General features: G+C 38.4%; 1 protein-coding gene across 2 annotated transcripts in view; it reads right to left on the bottom strand.

Annotated features, from left to right (window-relative positions):
• GALNT1 (polypeptide N-acetylgalactosaminyltransferase 1) overlaps positions 1-25,306 on the bottom strand; it is a 95,955-nt gene that overhangs the window by 15,357 nt on the left and 55,292 nt on the right. For both annotated transcript variants that reach the window (XM_040984896.1, XM_040984895.1), the window contains 6 exons: positions 21,424-21,590; positions 10,328-10,535; positions 6,523-6,693; positions 5,077-5,194; positions 3,493-3,673; positions 2,588-2,727 (listed from right to left, as the gene is read on the bottom strand). In XM_040984896.1, the coding sequence (XP_040840830.1) occupies positions 2,588-2,727; positions 3,493-3,673; positions 5,077-5,194; positions 6,523-6,693; positions 10,328-10,535; positions 21,424-21,590 (985 nt within the window). The remainder of the gene's footprint in view (positions 1-2,587; positions 2,728-3,492; positions 3,674-5,076; positions 5,195-6,522; positions 6,694-10,327; positions 10,536-21,423; positions 21,591-25,306) is intronic.

Genomic DNA, 25,306 nt, shown 5'->3' with positions numbered 1-25,306 from the left:
TTGCATATATTCCATCCTAGACCATTTTAGAAGGTGATCATAAACTTATAAATTGATTTATAATTCACTATTTGGCTTTGATCTAACAAAAAGAATCTTGGAGAGTTAGATGGCAGAAAGATACTGAGAATCTTCCTTGAATAATAGCTTGCACTGCTTCTAGACAGAATGTATTAGCCCAGCACTACTGTTCCAAAAACTATGGGGAGCATGTTAAACTGCAAATTTGTGGTGCCAGCCTTGTGGCACAGTAGATTAAGCCACTGCCTGCATGGTCAGCATCTTCGATGGATACCAGTTTGAGTCTCAACTGCTCCATTTCCAATCTAGCTCCTTGTTACTATGTCTGTGGAAGGTGGCTCACATTGGGAGAACTGGATGGAGTTCTAGACTCCTGGATCTTAGTCCAGCCCTGGCTTTTGCAGCAATTTCGGTGACTTAATAAGTGACTTATGGCTGGAGGATCTTTCCTTCTAACTTGGCCATTTCAAATAAAGAACTCCCCATCCCTCACTTTAAAAGGCGGCATTACAAAGAGAAGAATACACACAGAATCTGACACTGGCTGGTTTGCTTCTTCCAGGTCTCCCACACAGGCACAGGACTGAAGGACTTGAATCCCCCTTCATGGCCCTCCAAGGCCATTAGCAGAGAAGTACAGATACTGAAACTTGAACTGGCACTCATATGGATGCTGGCACCACCGACAAAGGCTTACCTGCTATGTCACAAAATTGGTCCCAAGTAAATAAATCTTTAAGCTAGTACTTCCAACAGCTTGCATGGGTTTTTAGAGAAGATTATACTACAGGAATATATATCGAAAACTTTAGACCAACAATGAAAATAAAGAATGACAACTAAGTTCAAGAGGAAAGAAAAATAGAATAAGTAAACACTCCAAGTGAAGACAGTCCTGTTTTCTAAGGGGAAAGAACAATTTAGGTTTCTGACAGGAGACAGATACTCTGAGAATATGGTAAAATAGGACACAAGAAATAGTACCTTGTGATTCTTAAGGCCAGCACTGTGGTCTATTAGTCTAAGTCTCAGTTTGCAGTGCTGGCATCCCATGCAGGTACAACTGAAGTCCCAAATGTTTCACATCCAGTCCAGCTGCTAAGTTAATGAGCCTGGGAAAGCAACAGAGAATGGCCCAAGTCCTTGGGACCCTGCGCCCACATGGGAGGCCCAGAAGCAGCTCTTGGTCAGACCAGCCCAACTCTGGCCATTGCAACCATTAGAGGGCGGAAACCAATGGATGGAAGATCTCTCTCCTTCTCTCCTCCTTTCTCTAACTTTGCCTTTCAAATAAAAAAGTAATTCTTTTTAAGAATGGCAGATTTTACAGAGACAAAAGGAGAAACAGAAGGATCTTCCTTCTACTGCTTCTCTGCCCAAATGGCCACGACAGCCAGAGCCAAGTCAATCAAAAGACAGGAACCAGATGCTGCTTCAAGGTATTCTAAGGGGTGTAGGGGCTCACAGACTTGGGACATCTTCGCTGCTTTCTAAGGCCTTAAACACAGAGCTGGGTCACAGGTGGAGCTGGTAGAATACTAACCAACACCAACATGAAATTCTGGCACCACAGGCAGAGGACTAGCCTGAGTACATCACTGTGCCAGTGGCCCAAAAGAAATGAGTAAAAAAAAAAAACAGGGTTTGGCACGGTAATAGAATCTCATATGGATGCCACTTTGTGTCCTGGAATCCCCCCTTCCCACCCAGCTCCCGACTGTGGTCTGGGAAAAGCAGTTGAGGACAGCCAAATCCTTGGGACCCTGCAAATGTGTGGGAAACCTGGCAGAAGCTTCTGGCTCCTGGCTTGAGATCAGCTTAGCTCTGGCCGTTTTGGTCAATTGGGGAGTGAATCAGTGAACAGAAGATCTTTCTCTGTCTCTCCTCCTTCCTGTATATCTGACTTTCCAATAAAAATAAATACAAATCCCTTCTATACTAGATCCTGAAATAGACACACACAGAGAGAAAAAGGTTAAGCTTCAAAGCACAAGTAATTCTTGTTGTCAATAATAAGCAAATTATTTCAAACTTCAGGAAAATTTGCTGAATTCTAAAGGCATCTGGCAAAAAAAAAATTTACTAACTTTCTTTCCAATCTTTCTGACCTTCCCATACAGACTGAGACATTTAAAACATAAAGGAAAAATATATGCTTAAATATAATTATAAATGAATATTTTAAGTGTTGTCAGTTATTTGTGACTTATCTTGACTTTGAAGTTTCTCAAATTTTGATCTAATGACATTACCCTTGAGAGTATATGGTCTCAACCAAAGGAGTTAATATGTTAAAACAGTAAGTTTACAAAAGACATTGCTATACTGTAACAAGAACCCAACTGTGAGAGGTGGGTGATACATAATAACATAATAATGTAAAAATAAATTTCATTAATAAAATAAGTTAAATTTATAGACAGTGTCAACTAATAAGAACTTTCTTACAGCTAAGATTATATAATTTTCAAATGGTATTTCTTTAGTTAGCAGTTTAACTTTTCCATATATTTATTTTTAAAAACATAGTAACTACACAGAACATACACATATATTTATATGTTACCTCTCCCAAAGAGAAATAGTGACGTGGAATCTGAGAATCAGGATAAATATTCTCTAGGTACCATGAGAAAGGTTTGCATTGTAGTTTGTGTCTTAGACCAAGTCTTGATGATATATCTCCATAATCTACCTTTGTAACACCTGTTGAAAGAAACAACTGATTATGAATTATTAGTGTTCTATTATGTAATACATTTAGATTCTAAAAAGTTGGAGGAATGGCAAAAGGAGAATTATTTAGGTGATGTATAACTATATCAATGATATTCTAGGAATTCACCAGCCAAATATAAAGCGAGGAAAAGATATTAAGGTATGTCTTCAAAAAAATTAATGTAATACACAACCAAAAACATAAATCACAAATATAACTCATGTGGGGTCAGAAAAGTTTGTTAATGCAAAAACAAAATTCAGGATTAATGGAGCACTATCCCCACAAAACTAAGCTAAGGTGAGAAGCCCTTGGCGGCAGGTCACTAAGGCTCCATGCCTGCCGCAGATACCCACTGGTCCCCTAGACGATGAGTACAATAGCATCATGGGTCTGCTTATACAGCATGCTCACGACCCACTGCTAAACTGCAATAGTGTTATGGTGGATTTAAAAAAAATCCCAGAATCCAGAGGAACCCATATAAGTAAGAAAAATGTTTGAAAATTAATACAATGAAACTTTAAAAGAACAGATGTAAAATGAAGTTAGGTTTAAAAAAGAAAACAGAGGGCATGGGTAACACCACAGACAACAAAACTGATCTGGATAACTTCGTAACATTGTTAATAATATATTAGTTTCCTGCAAAGTATCTTATTACTGTGTGTGACCTCATTTATTCCTTAAAATGTAGGTATCTTCCAGGGATAATAAAGGTACATTATTTTTATAAGGTAAAGTAAGCTAACCTGGAGAGATAATATAGAAAAAATTCTTGAATTCATCCATCCATACTTCTGCAAGCCGTCTGTTATTTTTATTGATAATCTGCCCTGTGCCTCCTGGAAACGTGTAAGGCGTAGCTTTCCGAAACACATGTCCAACATGTGAGCATGTAACAATTTCCAAAGTTCCTCCACACTGCCAAATCTGGAAAAAATAATAAAGACTGCCACGTAAGACACTGCTGGATAACCAGGAGAAAAGTTCATCTTAGTCTTCCTGTGATGTTTCTCTTAAAATTGTAATCACCAAAAACCTCCCCAAGCACCTCCACAGCACCCAGTCTGAAAACAGCAGCAAAAGAGCCATATTTAAGACTAATTATTGAGTGTTACAGTTGGAATTTCAGACTCCAGGGCATACAATTGGGCTCCTATTACATGGTTACATAGCCAAAGGTTCCTTAACAGCAAATGTTTCTCTAATTTTTGCTTGTAGTCAAATGAAAAAATAGACTATAAAATACAGAAAAAGAGGCTGAGTGTTATATTTAGGTCATGATTCCTTAACAGGATCATGAATTCCAATAGTTAAATTGGAACCACACCTGGTTAACATGGGCACACCATTTTACGAAATATATAAGTATTTTTTCTCTATAGAATGTATTAATGTAGTTCACAGTTCAAAACAATAAAACCATACAGTATGCTAATCAGTTTCTTACATATTTTTCTTTCCAAACCTGTGTCACAACTTGCACATTCAACAACCTAAAACTTAAACTAGACCAATTTTAGATTTTTCAGTGAAACAGTTACAGCATTTCTGTTGTCTTTGTCAGAATAATAAAGGCAAAAGAAAGATTTCCAATTATAGGCTTATGTCCTTAATTCAATGAAATCCTTTCAAAAACAGTTTTCTTTTTAAGTTAAAAATTCATAATAATTTTCAATTAAAATCACATTTTGAAAAGTTTTGATTTTATTTAGCTTTCAATAGGCCTACCTGTAAGTCTTCCCAGGATCACAAAGTGCTGACCTGGATAGATCTCCAGGATAACCTAGAGTCTGAACTTCTCCTTTTACAAAACAGCAAAGCGATTCACTGGGAACTGAGTGAGCTTGTTGGTTCAGATTACAGACTGTTTTCAAGATGATACTGTATACATATCAACTCATGCAAAGATTTTTAGCTACAGTTCAGAATTCTTCGGTCTTTCTGTTTTTATGGAAAGATAAAAACCAGTAAAGGACCAGGTTTTTATCTAGGAGAACAATTTTTCACAACAGAAGGAAAAAGCATTTTACACAGCATAAATTTATGATTTTGGCAGTGAAGTATCAAAGTATCAGCTTTTAATTTTTCTGGAGCTTAATTACTTTTTGAAGTTAACAAAAACTAGGGAATCCTGTATAAATTTTGTAGCTGAATTACTATAACTGAGTGATTTGCCTGAACACCTTGTAATGAACCCTTAATAGTACCAAACATTTCATGGACTGAGTCTTTGAAGTTGGATTAAATGCATTAAATTAACAGCACAAATCAACAAAGTCTATCTATACTTGAAGTTAAATAACAGCTTTAGTTTTTCAAAGGGAACTTACCCTAAAGGAAATTTCTAGGTTTTCTCCTCCCCAAATATCCATTCCAGCATCATATGTCCCAATTTCCTGGAAGTAATCTCTGTCTATTGAAAAAAGGCCTCCTGCCATTGTAGGTGTTCTAAAATTTAATAATACTGTTATTAATCTTAACAACTCAAAAACTTTCAACAACAAAAACTGATTTGTTTATAACTATAGGATAAACTTTCACTCTTCAGAAACTTTCACTGACCCCAGGAACTTTGTTTCAAACATGACCTGTAACCTGGTAAAGCTGGCTGCTGGCCCTGTCCTGTCAGCTTTTGCCAAGCAGCCCTGTCTGCCACACGCCTAACGGTGGCTCCTATCTTCACCATCTTTCTTTAAATTGAAACTACTACCTGAAATCCTTTTCACGTGATTCTAGGCCCATTCTGCAATTTCACACAACTACAAATATGCTTTATTTTATAAACCAATTAGACTCAGGATAGAGTTAACATAACCCAGGTTCTAAAGGATGCGAAGTACTGTAAAGATAAAATATGAAAGTAGCATGAAAACAAAGTCCTTTCCCTATATTCAACAGAAACCTTTAAGGAAATAAAATAAAAAAGGAAATGTAGAATACAGTTAATATACATCTTCTAAGGATTGGTTCCGCTCCAGCAATTTCAGTCATTTGGGTAGTATGAGAGCAGACGGATGAGCTTTCTCTCTCCTCACTATAAAAATCTACCTTTCCAATATAACAAACAAGCACATATCATCTTTAGGACAGATCTGAGCAGCCCAGGAGAGTACACGCTAGAAGGACTCTTAGTTGCCACAGCAGTAGAAGGCTGATCTAAGTGAGCTAAATCGCAGGATTGCTCATAAAGCCCTCAGTCTCGGTTTCACATTCTGATCACCACCAAAATTTTCAGCCCTCTCTGAAAAACAGTTCATATATGACAAAGTGTAAAACAACAAAATCAGATAATGCGTTAATGAAGTTCCTTTCTATACTTTGAGTCAATTCTAGTTATCTTCATGGTTGAAACAAGCCTTTCTAACCTTGCCAGCCAGTAACGATCATCCAGATGGAACAAATCTGAGTTTAAAATCTTAGTACAAAGACACAGCTGTAGGTGACATTTTCCCATGCAGACATTTATAATTCAGTGGCAGTGACACAAATTCAGTATTTTTAATTTTTAACTGAAGTACTCAAATTTGTATCTCAAATATTCATATATCAATCACATATGTATATTTTCATTTCTCACAAACACTTGATTTATACAAAATAAAATTTTCTTTTGATCAAAGGAAAAAAAGTTCCTCTTTCAAGTACGTATGTGAAACATGAAACATGGTTCTTTACACTATGAAGTATATAAACGGTTTTAAATTTTCCAAAATACATTTACAATTCTCCCTATGATAGCCAAAGCTCTACAGTCCTGTCAGTAACATCAGAATTACCTGACAGGAAGTGTCCGATCACCTTTCCTTCTATCCATTTCTCTCTGGGGAACAGGATACCAGCGGAAATTGAGCTTCCAGTTGAACCCACCATAGGTCATATCAGAGCCTGCCATGTACTCGAAAGTATCATCACTGATCACATCAATGATAGGACAGACCACTGTTCTCCTAAAATCACAAAGGCAGGTTAAAAAAAAATCACTCGTTTGATGCGTGTAATGATCAGGTGATAACCTCCTGTCCCTGTTTCTTTCACTTTTATATAAACGCCACATGTAAAAATATGTTTTTACATTTTCAAAATAATACTTTTAGTTACCACATATGTAATAATCTTAAGGTATTGATTTTTTAAACAAGTAAATATTTGTACTATCTTTTGTAGTGAAGCTATTAAGTGAATATGATACACATAAATTTTGCTTTTTAAGAGTCAACTCTTAGGGAGATTACTGAATGGAAAGCATTGTTTTTCAACAAATTTCAGAAGTATTACACATATGTATATTTCCCTCCCTGTAATTTGCTTTTGACAACATCAACTTTTGACTCAAAAATTTCAGAATGTGTTTTCTAATTATTAGAAATAATTTTCCCCAAAATTTCTATTTCTTCACACAAAGTATGTTTAAAAATGCTCAATTAGCATTGTGCCTATTTTTATAAATCTGAAAAATCCCAATCCCTTCCCAATGTCTCTGGTCCTGAGGAAAAGTGCCCAAAGCCTCTCGGAGCCGTATTTACAGTATGTGGATCCACCCAACCACCTTGTGTTTTCTTTCCCTACCCTGACATTATGAAGATATCTTCATACTACTTTCAATAAAAAGGCTTGTACTTCTCACTTTTGAGTCTTCAATCCTCAACTGATTGGCTCTGGATAGGATGCTCAATCGACTATCCAACCTCATTTATCTTCTGAATCAAGATTTTCCAGCACCTTATCTTGATATAATAAAGATGGCTGCTGTCCTGAATCTGTTAATGAAGTCTACCTGTAAAGCAAGCTTGTTTCTAGATACTATTAAACTAGGGTATCAGGAAGTTCCTGCATCAACCTCAATGCCATTATTAATACATCTTCACAAGTCCCACTGTCTAGGGCAAACCCTCTACCTGTTTCTGTTGGTCCAAGCAGAACCAACTCCTGAAGGAACTGAGTACATCAGCGGACAAGAGAGCTTACCACAAGGCAGGAACGCCTGGTAACCCTGAGACACCAAGCAGCAGTTGCTATATCTCTTCCTGCTTCCCTCTGGCCATAAACAACAGAAGAAAGCATCCCTAGCAATGCTATTTTTGCCGAGGACAAGAAGACATTCCCATTCAAAAACGTTCCACACACTGAGTCTGTGCAGAAAACCAATGCCCTCCCTGATGATGCGTTACAAGCATGCACAAACTGAGGAGTTGCAGCCTTCCTGCAGCCCCTACACCTAAAATGTGTGAGTCCAGTACTATATACCCTGAGCGGCCATTTCCCTTTATGGTCACCCTGCCATGTGGAAGTGGTCTGGGGCTGTCTCCCACCAGGAAGCAGTCCATCAGATTTCCTCTCTCTTTCTCCTGATTAATAAAACCTTTACACTTAAACTAAATAACTTTTTGGTTTTTTTTTCTCAATTGCCTTGATGCCACTTTCATCCTCTACCAGGAGGCTGCTGCACTCCTGCACTCTGAGAGACAGCCTTGCCAGTGGGCCGGCTACTGACAGTAAATCCTCTTGCGTTTCCTGGTGTCTTTGGTGTGGGTTTGTGGCTCAAAAGGCTAATAGCTTCTCCTTCGAGAACCTGGGTCTTCTTTGGCAACATCATACAATATTTGTCATTTCTGCATTTCTATGTAATTGTTAGAATCAGCCTGTCCAGTTTGTCAGAATTCTGTTGAAATTAAAACTGGAAATGAATTGAATTTATGCATCAATTTGGGGAGAACATACATTTTTAGAATATTCACTTTCTATGCATGAACCTCATCTTCTCCACTTGTTTTTCTATAATTTTAAACATTTAGCTATAAAATTCAATTTAATCTTAGGAACTTATTTCATGCATCTTTAGATAAACTTACTTGTAAGTACCATCTGTAATCTATGCCTATGAAAGCCATCACCAGTTTTTAGTCATAGGTTTATATTCATAGTTTGAAAAAAATTTATTGGAAGATACTAGAGTAAACCAACCAGTCAAGCTGTTACATATGTATACACATTTTTGAATTTTGTTTGCACCTTGGGTGGGCATTTGACCTCACAGTTCTACTGCAGGTTCGGATGTATGCATCTCACACTGGAACCCCTGGGTTTTCGTCTCAGCTCCAGTCCTGACTCCAGCTTCGTGTGTGTGCACACCCTGGAGGGCAGCAGTGATGGCTCAAGTAACTGGGTTCCTGCTACCCACGTTGGTGACCTGAACTGCAGTGCAGCTGCTACCCTCTACCTCTCAAGGGAGGGATCCTGAGGAGTCAATCAGTGGATGGGAACTCACTGTCTCAAATAAAATGAATTTAAAACAACACTAGGAGGGGACACAACAATAAACTTAATTTTTCAAAAAACTCTTTGGACTACTCTGGTACAACTCACACTGGAGATCCTTGTGCTGCCTTCACTACTTCTCTTACCACCTCACAGTGCCTTCTGCGTTCTTGCTGTTCCTAAATGTTTGTTATCCTTGCACAAGCATTTCCTAATCAGTCACCTGTGACTTACAAGAGAATAATTCACAGACACATTCCATTTGTTTCCTTGGAAAAGAATGTTGACTTTTCCCCTTATTTATTCAACTCTAATGGAGACAGATGAAAATCCAGCTAACATAATCAATCCAGTAATTTTAGCTTCCCTCATATTCCACCCAGCTGGTGAGTTTACCCTACTAAAATTTAGCATCTAATGTTAAATACAGCCTCTAGGTCAAATTGTATGAACAAGCAAAAACTCAACCAACATGTATGCAGCAGATGCTACATTCTTCCCTGATACACAAGAACTAAATCAATGCCAAGCAATAGGCAATTTTTTGGGAAATGTGTAACAAAGGGCCTAGTGCAACAGCCTAATGGCTAAAATTCTTGCCTTGCACATGCTGGGATCCCATAAGGGCACTGGTACGTATCCATCCCAGCGGCCCTGCTTCTACTTCCCATCCAGCTCCCTGCCTGTGGCCTGGGAAAGCAGTCGAAGACAGACCAAAGCCTTGGGACCCTGCACCAGCGTGGGAGACCTGGAAGAGGCTCCTGGCTCCTGGCTTTGGAAAATCACCTTAGCTATTGGCCAGTGCGGCCAGTGCATGGATGATCTTTCTGTCTCTCTGACTTTGCAATAAAAAAAAAAATTTGTTTTTAAAAAGAAACAAACATGAAAGACTACAACCTTAGGTGCACATTGTACCAATGTTCTCCTGTATTATCAATGTTTCTATAAACAATTAAGCATTTCAGGCTGTAATGTGCTCTTCTCCAGCTCCTTTTCCTTCCTGCTGTGCTACAGCTGCAGTCCTAACATGGATGTGGCTAGAGAGCAATGACCTGCTGAACCAGTGTTCCTTAGGAGGGAGGTACAAGCACATGGTTGTATCCTACCTTCTCTGAGTTCACTGTTCATCTGCTCTCCCATTTAGAGAGCTGAACATACAGTATTGAAATTCCAGTAACAGGCCTCCCAATTCATCCCTATTAAGGAGACAGTGTGCAAATACCTCTAGGTTTTACAATGTGATTAAGCTTAGGGAATCACTCTCATATTTACGATTACAGAATAGTACAATCCACCACACAGTTTAAGACCAATATAGAAAATTACCTGTCATGTTTGATCCTGGCTAAGAGGGGCTCCAGCCACCCCACTGTGCACTCACAGTGAGCATCCAAAAAGGTGATCACTTGGCCTTTCGACACAGCAGCTCCTTTTAATCTAGCTCTGATCAGTCCAGAACGCTGTTCCATTCGAATTACATGAACTGGAACTTTTAATTTTTTCACATAACTCTCTAGGGGTCTTTTCAAAAAATCTGAAAAAGTAACAATAAGAAAGAATTGTGACACAGTGCAAGCCAAATACAGAAGCAATTCTGATTTACAATAAATACTCCTTCAACACAAATTCACTGAGTGCTCTTTGTGAGATCCCTGATTTATAAACCCATTTCACTGAAGCATCCTTTATAATTTCATGAGCATGGCCTACAACTCCCTCTGTGAGTGCCTCCAGGGTTCCAGGCAGGCATGTTACCACATTTCTCTGACTCTGTCGGGGCTCAATGCTACTTTTTCTAACCAGGCATAAGGGAAACAGGGAAAAATTTGCAACAGGGAAAAATTTAAGAACTTTAAGTTAAGATCTCAATATAGAGAAAGAACAGAAAATGACACAGCTGTAGGATTTCTTCACAGGCAACAGGAACGAACCATCCTACTGATTACCCCATCTTCTGACCACATAATTCCTTTATACGGAGGCACATAAGAGGTCAAGTTTTAAGAAAAATCTTGAACTGTAAATGTAAGTTCAAAGAAAGATCCCTCAAAGACAAGAAGCTCAAAGGAAAAAAGCTTCTGGGAGAGAGAGAGGCAATTTGATGAGAAAAGGAAGGGAAAAGAGGAAAAGGAAAGTATGTGAGGGTAAAATTAGCAGCTACAACGAACAGTTCAGAAAAGAGGCTAAGTCTAAATTTCAGTAGTGACTTTAAGCAGCAGTGAAAGCACCTGGGACATGAGTTTCCTGCTAACGGCCTGGCAAAGGCACTGGAAGATGGCCCATGTTTTTGGACCCCTGTAATCCATGTGGGAGACCCAGATGAAACTCCTGGCTCCGGCCTTTAGCTTGGTCCAGTCCCAGCTGTAGTGGCCATTCAAGGAGTGAATCAATGAATGAAAATCTCCACCCTTCTCCTTCTATAACTCTGACCTTCAAATAAGCTTTTTAAAAAGTTCATGAAAAATTATACATTCATTTTGAATTAAAAAAAAAAAAAACAGGAAGAGCACAGCTTCTTTGATGCAAAGAGAAAAATCTTTCAGATCAGGTGAGTTCATAGAACTTATGCCAGAGAAGCTAACTTATTGATGGCAATATGACCAAACATCTTTTCCAGTTAGTCCCCATCTAACAGGTAAGAGGATAATTTCTCAAGCAAAGGAAATACCTGACATGGAAACACTGCAACTCATATACATAACAAGCTGTCCTACACAACTCTAATAAGAGAAATCATGATCAATGCTTAGGCACTCATTAAATACTAAATAGTAGAGATCCAAAGAGCTTCCAAAATGCTGGAGTTGGGAAGACAAATGGGAGTAAATCAATTGCCAGTTTGGTAACACTAGAAATGACTAAACGAGGAAGTAATGAGGGACATGAAAATGGAAAGAGGAAAGGTCCTTTAGACACTACAATGGAAGCCCCATCATTTCCATTTCTGCTCGTATTATTTTCTGACTTTGCTTCTGAGCTAAGAGTATCTGAAAATTATCACTATGATTTTCTATAAGCAAAGTCTTAGCATCAGAAAGCTCTAGCCTGATTTCTGAGGGAAAGCATTGAGAGCCATTCCCAGATAAAAGTAACCTTTTGATACAGCAGTTGGTTCTATTGACCACAATGCTACTCATTTTATATTTTATCTAATCCTCAAACCACCCTACAGGATTAAGTGCTATTGTGCATATTTTATTAGCGAAAGTCCATTACATGAATTTAATCAAGGTATAGTTTGTTAAGGGAAGGATCCAAGTTTATCTAAAGGCAAAGCCTATCTCTTTACTCACAGCAAGAACATCCTAGAAGGAAACTTGAGAACCAAACTGTGAAAGCATATAATCAGAAAAAATTTCAAATACTTTTTGTCCAAATTGGTAGACTCTCATATGCTGTAGGATTTGATATAAATTCTCCTGCATGAAATTAGTCAAGGTTGGTTTTATCATAAACAATGTTATCTCCCAACAAGTTTTTCCTAAAATTTTTGGTTAAAAATGCTATCTGGAGAACAAAAGTTATCATTTCTAAGACCTATGTTTTTGGAAGATATAATACTCTGTCTCGTCTGAGAATAAAATGAAAAATTCATGAATCTGTAGTCAGATAACAAAAAAATACACTATTCATACATTTTCTTCACATTTTTGTGGCTTTCATGCAATTAAGCTAAGAAACAGTTGTCTGTGCATCAGTCAATACAAAATTATGGACTGGCTGGGGAAGAGGAACCACCTATTCAAATTTCATCTTAAATAAATGAAGGAATGGGAAAGTAAATGATTGTGGTTAGAGGGTGCTATTTCATCTAAAAATAAAGAGAATCTTATTTACTAGATTATTTGGATAATTACAGACCTATAAACAGATTCTGAAGCATCCCTCCATCATTCAAGGTAAAACTTTCAGACTGTTCACAGCAGCATCTGAGGAGTACTGGACACAATTCTAACATGCAGCAGGAAGAGCAAGGAGTTCAGAGTCTAACAAACCTGATCCCTAAGAGCATCTCTTCTGGGTTTCATGAGAAAAACAATTCGTCTCAGATTAGGACTATGGCATCAATTCCAAGTCTTAAGAAAACCCTCTGAGGTGGCATTTATGTAACTTCTGACATGAATTAGATTTGCCCAGATTGACTGCATTACAGATCTTCTAATAGCAGAATCACATCAGAAGTGCTGTACATAGTGCTTAAGGGGTCAAGCCCTAAGGCTTAATTACTCTATTAAACTAAGCCTCATTTTCTTCATCAATAAAACTGGGATAATTATAGCACCTACTTCATACTTTCTTTAATACAGAACTATTCAGCAAGCCTAATTAACTGTGAAATCAAATAACTAAGGCCATGTGAAGACTATGTGTGTTATACACATTTCTTCTGAAATGTACACAGGTAAGAAACGTGAGGATGAAATGACTGGCAAACCACTCATTTAATGATTTCCAGATTGTTTACTATGTAAAGGCATTGGGGGCAACGAGGAGATACTGGTGAGCAAACAGTCCTTAAGGGAGCAGAATGGGGAAGGGCAGACATGAACCAATAAATAAGCATAAGATTAAAACTCAGGTAAGAGCTATGGAAAAGTACAGTGTGCTCTGAGATGTGTTCATCAGAGGCCTAGAGAAGTCACATTTGAGATGATCCCTGAAGGGTGAGAATGTGTAAATCAGGCTGGGGTGATGGCAGAAAATGTTTTCTAGAAAACAATGTTTAGGGAGACAGAATAGGATCAGCCCAAATAAATGTCCAAGATAGGAAAGAGGATGATACTTGCAGTCAATTCAAAGAACTCTGAGGACAAAAGGCAGAAATATGGGGAGGGGGTAAGAAGCACGAAGGGAGATGCCAGATGAGGCCACAGGCACTGGAGGAATGTGGCTGGACTGTTTTAGATATAAGGCCGAACTTTAATAAAACAAATGCTGATTTATTTACAAAATTTTTGAAATTCTGTTTGTATCAGCAGTTACGATGCACACCGACGGCAGGGTCATATTGAGCCTGGTCTCCAATCCAGGAGATTCTTCTGAAAAGCAATGTGGAACTACAGATCCAAGACCAGACAAGATGCTGAGTTTTTTGACCTAATGTTTGCACTCTTAGGAGTCTACACTAAAGAAATGCTCTGAAATTCGGGCGAAGATGTATTTGCAATGACATTAATCAGTTATATGTAGTGTAGAAAGGAACTGGCAATGATAGACTTCATTAGTAAAGCCCAGGGCACAGTTATACTTGCAGTCACTATCAATTATGTTCTTGAACACTGCACAATATGGGGTGAAGAGTAGGCATAGCAGTGTGTGAGCCCCTCAACTAAATCAGACATGTTTCCTCAAGCCTGTAACCTTTCGTCCATCCCAAGTGCCAGGAAGAGCCAGTGCTGAAATATAGGGGTTCACAGAGGAAGGCTCCCTGTTTTTGCCATGTGCTGCTGGCTGGCTCTTGTCCAGAGAAAATGTTTTAATCAAAAATGTGGCATACTAGACAGAAAATCAAGAAAGAAACAACAGAGCTAATCTATACTATGTACCAAACAGACCTACTTGATATATACAGACTATTTTCAGTCCACACTTTTAGAATACACACTCTTAATCAGCTCACGAAACCTACTCTAGGAGACCACATACTCAGTCACAAAGCAAGTTTCAGCATATTAAAACAAAATGAAAATTATACCACGTATATTTTCTGACCACCATGGAAAAAAGCTAAAAATCAACAACTCAAGAAACTAAAAAATACATGAATATGTAGACTGAAGAACACACTACTGAAGGAACAGTGGGTCATAGAAGAAGAGAAATAAAAAATACTGGGAATGAATGAAGATGAGTACAATATATCAAAACTTATGGGATAAAGTGTCAAAGCAGAAGTTCTTAGCAATTAATGCCTATATGAAAAAAATCAGAAAGGCCTCAAATAAATAATCTATCAGTGCATCTCAAGGACCTAGACAACCATCAAATACAAAGTAAGTAGGAAGAAATATGGGAATGTAACAATCGACACCTCAGCTATACAAATCATCATCAGAATTTACCACAAATAGCTATTTGCCTACAAACTAGGAAATCCGCAAGAAAGGGATACATTTCTGGACACATATAATCTACCTAAATTGAGTCATGAAGACAAAGAAAACCTAAATAACTATGACACAGACGGAATAAGTAGTTAAAACCTTCCAAAGAAAAGACCAGGACCAGATGGCTTCACTGCTGAATTCTACTAAACCTTGCAAAGCACAAGTTCCAATTCTGCTCAAATTATTCAAAGCAAATGAAAGGAAAGAATTCCCCAAACTCCTTCTATGACACCAGCGTCACCCCAAACCAGAAAAAGATACAACAAAGAGAATAAGAAATAAATATCCCTGATGACAAAATCCTCAACAAAATACTAGCTAGTTTAGTCCAACAATACATCAGAATGATCATCTATTTATCCCTGGTATGTAGGGATGGTTCAACATAGGCAAATCAATAAATGACACACCATATTAACAAGTTGAAGAATAAAAAACCATGATGATCATAATAGATTCAAAGGCATCTGATAAAATACAGTATTCTTTCATGATAAAACCCCTTACCAAACTGGGTATGAAAGGATCATAATGATAAAGGTAGTATATGGAAAAAAACAAAAGCAAAAACAGAACATATTGAAAAGTTGCAGGTATTTCCACTAAGATCCAGAGTCAGACAAGGATGGCCCATTCTCATCACTGTTCTTCAACTCAATTCTGGCATTTTTTAGCCAGAGCCATTAGGCAATCCTACCAAACCCTGTCAAAAAAAAAGTGAGGGGATAGAAACTGAAAAGACGTCAAGCTAGCCCTATTTGCAGACAACATGATCCTCTATGCAGGGGAATCAAAAAACTCTGGTAAGAGACTATTGGAACTCAAAAAGAGAATCTGGTAAAATTGCAGTATATAAACCAACAATAAAAATCAATAGCCTTTGTATGCACAATTTCATGGCTGAGAAAGAATTATAGAATCAGTTCTATTCACAATACTTGCAAAAAAAGCCTTTAAATCCCTTGGAATAAATTTACCACAAGGATGTGCGGGATCTCTATCATAAAAATTACCAAACATTAAAGAAATAAATAATACCAATATATGGGGAAAATCTTCCATATCCATGGCTTGATAGAATTCATATCACTAAAATGTCCAAACTACCAAAAGCAATTTACAGATTCAATATGATCCCAATTAAAATACCTTAACATTCTTCTCAGATCTAGAAAAATGATGCTTACATTCATTTGGAAATACAAGAGACCACAGATAGCTAAAACAATTATGAACAACAAAACAAAACTGGAGGTATCCTACTATCAGACTTTAAGATGTATTACAGGGCAGCTGTAAGTAAGACAGCCTGGTATTGGCACAAAAACACATCTGAAGACCTCAGGAACTGAATGGAAATCCCAGAAATGATCCCACACATCTACAGTCAACTAGTTTTTTTTTTTTTTGACATTTTATTTACTTTTGATAATATCTACATGGCTGATCAGGGTGAGACCACTGTCTCCAAATACTCCCCCTCCCCGCATCCTCTTGTATCTGGGAAAGGGGGAAAATCAGGTGAAAAGCTTCACCAAGTCTCCCTGCCACCTGAGTACCAGGGGATAGGGAACAGCCACCTGATGCCATCACAAGGTCTCTGATGTGGTGTTTGCTACTAATTCTTGAGAAGCAAGCAAAAATCAATCCAGAGAGAGAAAACAGTCCCTTCAACAATTGGGCTGGAAAATTTTGACTTACACATGTACAGAAATGAAACAAGACCCTATCTTCCATGGTACAGAAAAAGCACATCTAAATGGATCAACGATCTAGATCTATGACCTGATACCATCAAATTATTAGAGGAAAATATCAGGACACTCTGTAAGACATAGGAATAGGCAGGCTTCTTGGAAAGAACCCCAGAAGCAGCAGGAATCAAAACAAAAAATAAACAAATGGCATTACACCAAGCTAAAAAAAACTGCTCTGCAAAGGAAACCTCCAATAAAGTCAAGAGGCAGCCTGTTGGATAGCATTCTGTTGGCAGAAGCACTCTGATGAATGTGAGAAAGTATTTGCAAGCTTTGCAATTGATAGAGAAATAATGTTCAGCATCTATAATGAGTGCAAGAAGCTCAACAACAGTTAAGAAATGGGCATGTCTCAAAGGATGAAATTCAAACGTCCAACACACATATGAAAAAATGCTCAGATTCACTAGCCCTCAGGGAAATGCAAATAAAAACATAGTGAGATTTCACCTCATCCCAAAAGGGAAAAAAAAAAATGGGGATTGACATGTGGTGTAGGATGTTAATAATCTGCCTTGGTGTTGGCATGCAATATGGGTGCCACTTCAAAGCCTGGTTATTCTACTTCCAATCCAAGCCCCTGCTAATAGCCTGAGAAAGCAGCAGAAGATGGCCTAAGGTCTTGGGCTCCTGTTCCTACATGGGAGACCTGGAAGAAGGTCCTGGCTCCTAGTTTTGGATCAGTTCAGCCCTGCCAGTAGAATCATTTGGGGAATGAAAGAGCAGATGGAAGATCTGTCTATGCCTCTATGTAAATTTTGAGTTTCAAGTAAAAAAAAATAACTAATCCTTTAAAAAAACACAATGAATGCTGGAGAGGATGTGGGGAAACCATTCTCTATTCCACTGTTGGTGGAAATTTAAACTAGTGCAACCACTGTGGAAAACAGAATGGAGATTCCTCAGAAATTTGAAAATACTTTACCATATGACACAGCCATCCCACTCCTGGAAATGTTTATAAATGAAATGAAATCAGTATGTGAGAGTTTTCTGTATCCTCATGTGTACAGCAGCTCAATTCATAATAGCTAAGACAGGGAATCAATGCAGATGCCCTTTAACAGATAAGAAAAGGTGATACATATACATTACGGATACACCAAGACACAAAGAATGAAATCTTGTCTTTTGCAGCTAAGTGATGCAACTATAAATCAATACACTTGGTGAAATTAGCTAGTCCCAGTAAGAAAAACCTCATGTTTTCTCTCCTCTCTGATAACTAATACAGAGCTCAAAAATGCGATCCAGAGCAGTGTGAGAGTGACATTCTGGTTTTTGATTACCATGTACAGCTTTTGTTTATGCACCCAAGGAATAGGTTTTGTTTTGATTTTTTGTTCTTTGTTATTATTATAGTCTAATTACCAAATGTTGATATGTTTACCTAATGGAGTGTTAAACTTGTAACTGATGAAAATCAAAGTAAGTTATTGTAAAAACTAGAACAAGACTAAATAAGAAAGCAGGAGAGTGGGTGGGGAATGCGGCTAGGAAAGGATTAGGATGGGAAGTACCAGTAAGATCTTAAATCTGTATTACAACAGATATATGTGTAACTTGTTCACCTCATATAAAGCTTACGAAATCAAGTTAGGATCAGCTTGTACTCATAACAGCACACTCTTTATGCAGCATGGTCTACAGAAGGGGAGGGATCAAAGTGTACAAGGGGAGTATAGTTGCACTATTTTATTAGATTAGTCCACATGAGAATGACAGTGCCTTGCTGTCTCTTGAATAAGACAAAGCAAACTGACATAAAAGCAAAGTGACAAAAAAACTGTTTGCTCTGGTTCCTGGGCCTAACACCTACCACCTAAAAACAAGGAAGCCAAGAAAAATTACATTACACAGGATCACAACTACACTAAAAACAAACAAACAAAAAAACCCTGGCTATTTACAAACATCAGAAATTATATCTTAGTACTTGTAGTACCTGGGATTCTCCAGGTAGAAAAAAAATCATACCCTTGGTAACTGACCCAGGGGAAGCCCTGTTAACCTTACTTAGCGAGCTTTGAGTGCAACAGTGAACTAGATAACTTGATCTTTGTCCCACAGATTTACACAGGTTAGAGTATTATTTAGGGCCTACACAATTAAAAAAAAAGAGAAAAATATATATGTGAATTTCTCCATTGTCACTCTGAAGTGGTTAGCTCTAATTACCTTTCTAAGGCCACAGTCCACCTGAAACTTACTATTAAACTTATTATTAAACTTTCTCAAGCACTCACAGAAAAGAGAAAATAAAGGGGGGAAATGGAAATATATCACTCCTTGAGGAAGTATTTAATATCGCAAATATCAAACTGGCAACCAAATGGGATGCAAGAATTGCAGGTCACTGCAGGCCACTGCAGGCCATGATAAAATCTTAACTGCTACACTACAAGCTTGGCCCATTTAAATTTTTTATGTGACTATAACTCTTTAATTAGTTTATGAACTTTGTTTTTAAAAGATTTATTTTATTTTTATTGGAAAGGTGGATGGATATAGAGGAGAGACAGAGAGGAAGATCTTCCGTCCGATGAGTCACTCCCCAAGTGAGCACAGAGGCCGATGCTATGCCGATCAAAGCCAGGAGCCTCTTCCGGGTCTCCCACGCGGGTGCAGGGTCCCAAAACCTTGGGCCATCCTGGACTGCTTTCCCAGGCCACAAGCAGGGAGCTGGATGGGAAGCAGGGCTGCTGGGATTAGAACTGGCACCCATATGGGATCCCGGGCATGCAAGGCAAGGACCTTAACCACTGCGCCATCACACCGGGCCCCTAGATTATGAACTTAAGAATAAAGTAACCGAGGAAACAGGACTATTACCTTATTCTTCATTTGTACCTGTATAATCTTGCAAAACAGTAAGTTTTAAATTGTTAGCCACGCACCAATTATTCTCATTATTATCAAATGCACATTTTTAAAGTGGGCATAGGAGAAGATATGATGTTTGACTAGAACATCTTAGCATATGCAATGAGTCAAGGCCATCAAGCTAAAACACCAACAAGAGGTTTAGGCGACGACATTTCAGGCTAGACAGGGAAGAAATAAAAAGTAGTAGAGCACTCCTCTCTGTAGCTCCCCACAAAATTTTTTCATATGAACATAATACTAGGGGACCACATCATACCAATGATTCCTAAACAGGTGTGCTATGAAAAAACAAAACTAGGAAATATTAAATATTACAAGTTTATTTATAGAAGTCCACTGTGTGAAATTCCCAAGCAGGATTGAGAAGAGTTAATGTTGACCTAAAGTATCATTAATACATAAATATATACTTCCCATCCACCTCCCTGCCTATGGCCTGGGAAAGCAGCAGAGGATAGGCCCAAAGCCTTGGGACCCTGCACCCACATGGGAGACTTGGAAGAAACTCCTGGCTTTGGATTGGCTCAGCTCCGGCCATTGTGATTATTTGGGGAGTAACCTGTGGATGGAAGGTCTTTCTGTCTCTTCTTCTGTCTGTAAATCTGCCTTTCCAATAAAAATAAATCAATCTTAAAACAGTGTTTCATGAATTAGCTTGGCATGCTAGGCTTACAAGATATTCCACGATACTTGGAAGGATATTTAGGAAAGTATCCCTGTGGAAAAGTATTGTGAGCCGAATCATATCACCTCCTCATCTTCAACCTTTTTTTTTTTATCCTTCTTAATTCTTTTATACATCTGGTTGTACACCATTCCTGAAACTTAGAAACACAGAGGGAAATCTAAGAAGAATCTAGAGAAGCTCACTCATCCAAAGCTCATTTTGCTGTCAAAGACAATTTCTACCATACTCAGAACCAAATTTCTCCATTCATGGCTACACTTAAGATTCAGTCTCCAAAGAGTAAAAGCTGCAACTTCCCACAGTGAAAAACCTAACAAAGTTATGTGCAATTTTCACTGTTCTGCCCAAGTATTTATATTACATATTATTTCTTTTTAAAACAAGATGAGGATATAACACAAAATCTTAATGAAAATATAAATTTCACAAGGATGTACTGTTTTGCATGTCTGAATGAATCCAAATGCCATAAAAATTTTAGTATACAATCACCATAGGATTGAAAAAAAATTTTTTTTAATTTATTTGGAAAGCAGAGACAGCTGAATAGCAGCAAAGGAGTGGAGAAGAGAAAGAGGGACAGAAAGGAAAAGAAGATATACAGAGAGCTTCCAACCAACGGTTCATTCCCCAAATGCTTGCAGCTGTCTGGACTGAGCCAGGCAAAACTAGGAGGCCAGAACCCAATCTAGGCCTCCAACATGAGTGGCATACTGGAGCCTTCACACACTGCCTCCCAAGGTTCACATCAGCAGGAAGCTGCAATTAGTAATGGAGCTGGGACCCAAACTCAGGCTCCCCACTATGGGATGCAGGCATGCCAAGCTGTGGCTTAACTGGTGCACCAAACAACCACCCCACTATAAAACTGTTTATCATAACCAGAAGTTTATATAAACGTACTAGGGTAAAAACAGTATTAACTTGCTTTTCAACCACTGACAAAAAATGTTGCATATTATTGGCATGAAAATTAAAATTTACCTCTTTCACTGGCATCATCTACTAGAACAATTTCTTCTATCATGTGTCTTGGTGAGCGATTAATGACACTATGAACAGTTCGTAGAAGTGTGCTCCAAGCCTCATTGTGGAAAACAATCACCACACTTGTTGTAGGAAGATTATCTGGATACACTTTTGTTTTACACCTAGAGACAAAGCAAATGCCTTTATAAAAAGTGACTGTTAAGACAGCATAATAAATGAATCTGGAGTAGAAGGGATAACAGAACAATGAAAACAGTCTGCTTCAGTGGTAGGCTGCTGATTATTTTAAATTGAAGTTTTGGTTAATACTGCATGTTTAATAAGCAAAACCCAATTAAAGTTATATATTTAAATTGGAATTAAAGATTTCACTTTAAAAAAGATTTATTTATTCAAAAGGCAGAGTTAGAGGGACAGTGACAGGTAAATCTTTCATCTACAGGTCTACATGCAAAATGGCTACAATGGGTGGGGTTTGGGTCAGGATCAAACCAGGAACTTCTTCCCAATCTCCCTCATGGGTGCAGTGGCTCAAGGACTGGGACACTCCCTGCCCCTTTCCCAGGCACATTAGCAGGGAGCTGGATTGGAAGCAATGTTCATTTAGAATGCTGATGTCACAGGTGGCAGTTTTACCCAAAATGCCATGGCATTGACATCACTTAGCGGTTTTAAAGTTAGGTACCTTTTCCTGATGTTCCGGTTGATTCATTTTAAGGAAGAATGAACTAAGGTTGTGTTATCACAGAGTGAATGTTTAAAGAACCCAGTAAAACAAAAAATAAGAATCAACAGAGTTTAGAGTTGAATGAATAAATAAAAATATTACAATCATGAGGAGAGATAATACTTATGCAGTTCTTACTACATCACTCTGTAAAGATACTTGAAGCCACATTTCACAGATGAGAAACAGAACAGATTTGGAAGAAGTAGTAATGCCTGGCTGAAGACTCCACAGCCTGCTCTTTGCTAATCACACTCTGGATGTTGCCACCTCCATAATTAAATGTCAACATTCATTTGGTTTAGTACAGAGTATTTTTGCATGAAAATGACAATCATCACAAAGGCCAAAAATATCCAAAATATACACACATAAAATTTGCAACAACATGATCTTCCAATTTTGTTAGCCAGATTCAGCTAGTAGGTAACATAGCTATTGGAGATCCAGTAAGAACAGTAAAGCTACTGAGAGGTGCCCCGCAGAGTGCACATAAAGCCCCCTCTTAGTATCCCCAGCTGTAGAAGCCGCACCAGCCTTCTGTTCCCCTTTTCCCTGTTCTCTTCCAAACTCTTCAAACCTTGCACTCTGTTGTTTCCTCTGTTATGACTTGACAACAGAAACGGAGAAAGGGAAGAAGAGGTGGGGGCAGAGGGAATGAGGAAAACACCAATAAGAAGCTACTACAACCCTATGTTACTTACTGACCACTGCTGAGAAAAGGCAAAAGGAAGGGAAATAAAGATGACAAGGTAAAGGGTTTGACAAGAGAAATGAAAAAGAGGTCACTTACTGCTGGGACGCCAGCAGCCCTCAACTTTCTCTCAGGACAGAAGATACAAAGTAGTTTCCAGTGTCCTTCACTGCATCCCATTTCTGCTGCTCCTACTTTCTCCACCAAAACCCTTTATCACAGAGGGTTTGCACAGGGCTTTCATCTCCTACAACCACTTATCCATCTCAGTGTTCATTCTCCTGTGCCCTGCTTTCACTCCAAGATCTAGCACAAAGTTCACATAACCTGCCAAACTTCCTGTATCTCTTTTACTTCAAGTTTGGGCTAAAGAGGCAGAGTCGGAAAGACAAACTGCTAACACTTTGGGGACAGAAACTGAATTCTTACACTATTCCTGTTGTAAATAATGGCTACATTCATATATTTGCATTATTTTTTAAGTACATTAGAGGTGTGTAAGCCAAGATACTTGATGTCTTTATGGGAGAATGGATCCTAAATGCCTAACCCAAACTAGTTAAACATGACTAGGAAATCAGTATATGAATAAAGAAGTTATGGCTTTATATATACCTCTTTCCCCGAATTAGTCCTACTTATTATTTTTTTTAAATGCTTATTTCTTTTCAGCTACTTGAAAGGCAGAGTGACATACAAACACAGAGATCTTCTATCCACAAGTATTATCAACCAGTATATTTCCTAAATGATTGCAACAGCCAGGTCTGTGCAAGGTCAAAGAAAGGAACCCTGAACTTCAAAAATGAAGTCTCTTATGTGGGCCACAGAGGCCTAAGTACTTGGGTCATCCTCTGCTACCTCATACCAGCATACCAGCATACATTACCAAGAAGCTGGAAATGCTGGCACTGAGAGGGGATGGGATGCAGAGCTCCCAAGCAGCAGCCCAACCACAGTGCTAGGATGCTTGCCTGAATCATGTTTATTATTATAGAAGAACTGAGAGGCAGAAAACAGATACTGTGTCTAAAACAACTAAAAGAGAAAAAAACAAATGAGACACACAAGATTATCAGGTAACATATACAATGCACAAAAGTATTGTCTTACTAGCAGGCAAACACAGGAAGGAATCTGAAAAATAGTATGTTTTTCTGAAGACAGCATGTTCAGAAGAGGAGTGATAAACCAGACTTAATCCTTGCATGTTAAAGAATTAAATTTCTGAAACTTAAATTCTAAGAGTAACACTGTAAGAACACTAGATGAAAGAATCAGACACAAAAGTAGCATCCAGGAGACTAGATGATAAAGAAAATTATTTCCCAAATCAAGCAATTAAATTTAATTACACAGAGACCCTAACACATTCAGAAAAAACAATATTCTCAAAGTAACTAAGAAAATATGGAGCAAAAATAACAAAGGCACACACGCACACGCATAGGTTCACACATCTTGGGGTATTCTGAGTAAGTTTTTCCCATGGAGAAACCACGGGTCCCCAAGTGTGCATGGGTACCTGTGCACAGATGGAGGAGTGCTACCCAGAGGACTCAGGCTGAGCAGCAAGGCCAGACGATGGTCTGTGTCACAAAGCATGACTCCCCCGCTCTCTCTGCACTGAAGAGTCAGCACCAGACGAGGAAACACTTACCAACAGCCTAAAAGCCACCACTCTACTGGATTTTGAGTATTACAGGTAGGTTGTCTACTCTGGGAACTTATACATGTTTAGGAATTGAGAATTTCCATAGATTTTTGTGTGTTTATATTTACCATGCTATAAACTAAAATAGGAATTATAAAAATGCACCAAAACCCCAAAAGCATATTACATTAGCTGCTAGAGATGACTCATCACTGTCATATAGTGTGCTTATTACTAATTCATTGCCATTTAGCTCCAGATAAACCTTTCATAAGCTGATCTGTGATAAGAGAATTGGCTTTAAGCATTTTCCCTTTTCAGCTGGCACCACACATACATAAATACACCTTGTCAGTAGCAGGTGTTGTAGGGACACTGGAGGGAACATTTCCTTTTCTGCTTCTCATGTGCATCCACTTGTTTTTCTCCCTTCTACTAGATGATTGACAATGAAGTTTGGTAGATATGGAAGCATTAACCCACACAGCACCAGCAGAGATAGATTCCCAGTGTGTCTTCCAACTACCCCAGCAGGCAGCTTAGAAAGTCTGACTGCTGCAACAGTGAGTCCTATTTGCCTGTTCTGGCTATGCTCTCCTGCCCTAATACATTCCAAAGTGTACTTTCCATTTATTAGGCTACCTACCAGTCCTCACTACAGAGGGTACTATTCAAAAGGTATGACCGGGCCTGGCACAGTAGTCTAGTGACTTAAGTCCTTGTTTGGCATGCACTAGTTCGTGTCCTGGCTGCTCTACTTCCCATCCAGCTCCCTGCTCATGCCCTGGGAAAGCAGTCAAGG

The sequence above is a fragment of the Ochotona curzoniae genome, unplaced genomic scaffold (genome assembly GCF_017591425.1).
Source record: "Ochotona curzoniae isolate NIBS_2020 unplaced genomic scaffold, NIBS_Ocur_1.0 contig_43, whole genome shotgun sequence".
NCBI classification, from domain to species: Eukaryota; Metazoa; Chordata; class Mammalia; order Lagomorpha; family Ochotonidae; genus Ochotona; species Ochotona curzoniae.
This window is presented reverse-complemented; position numbering and strand designations above follow the sequence as displayed.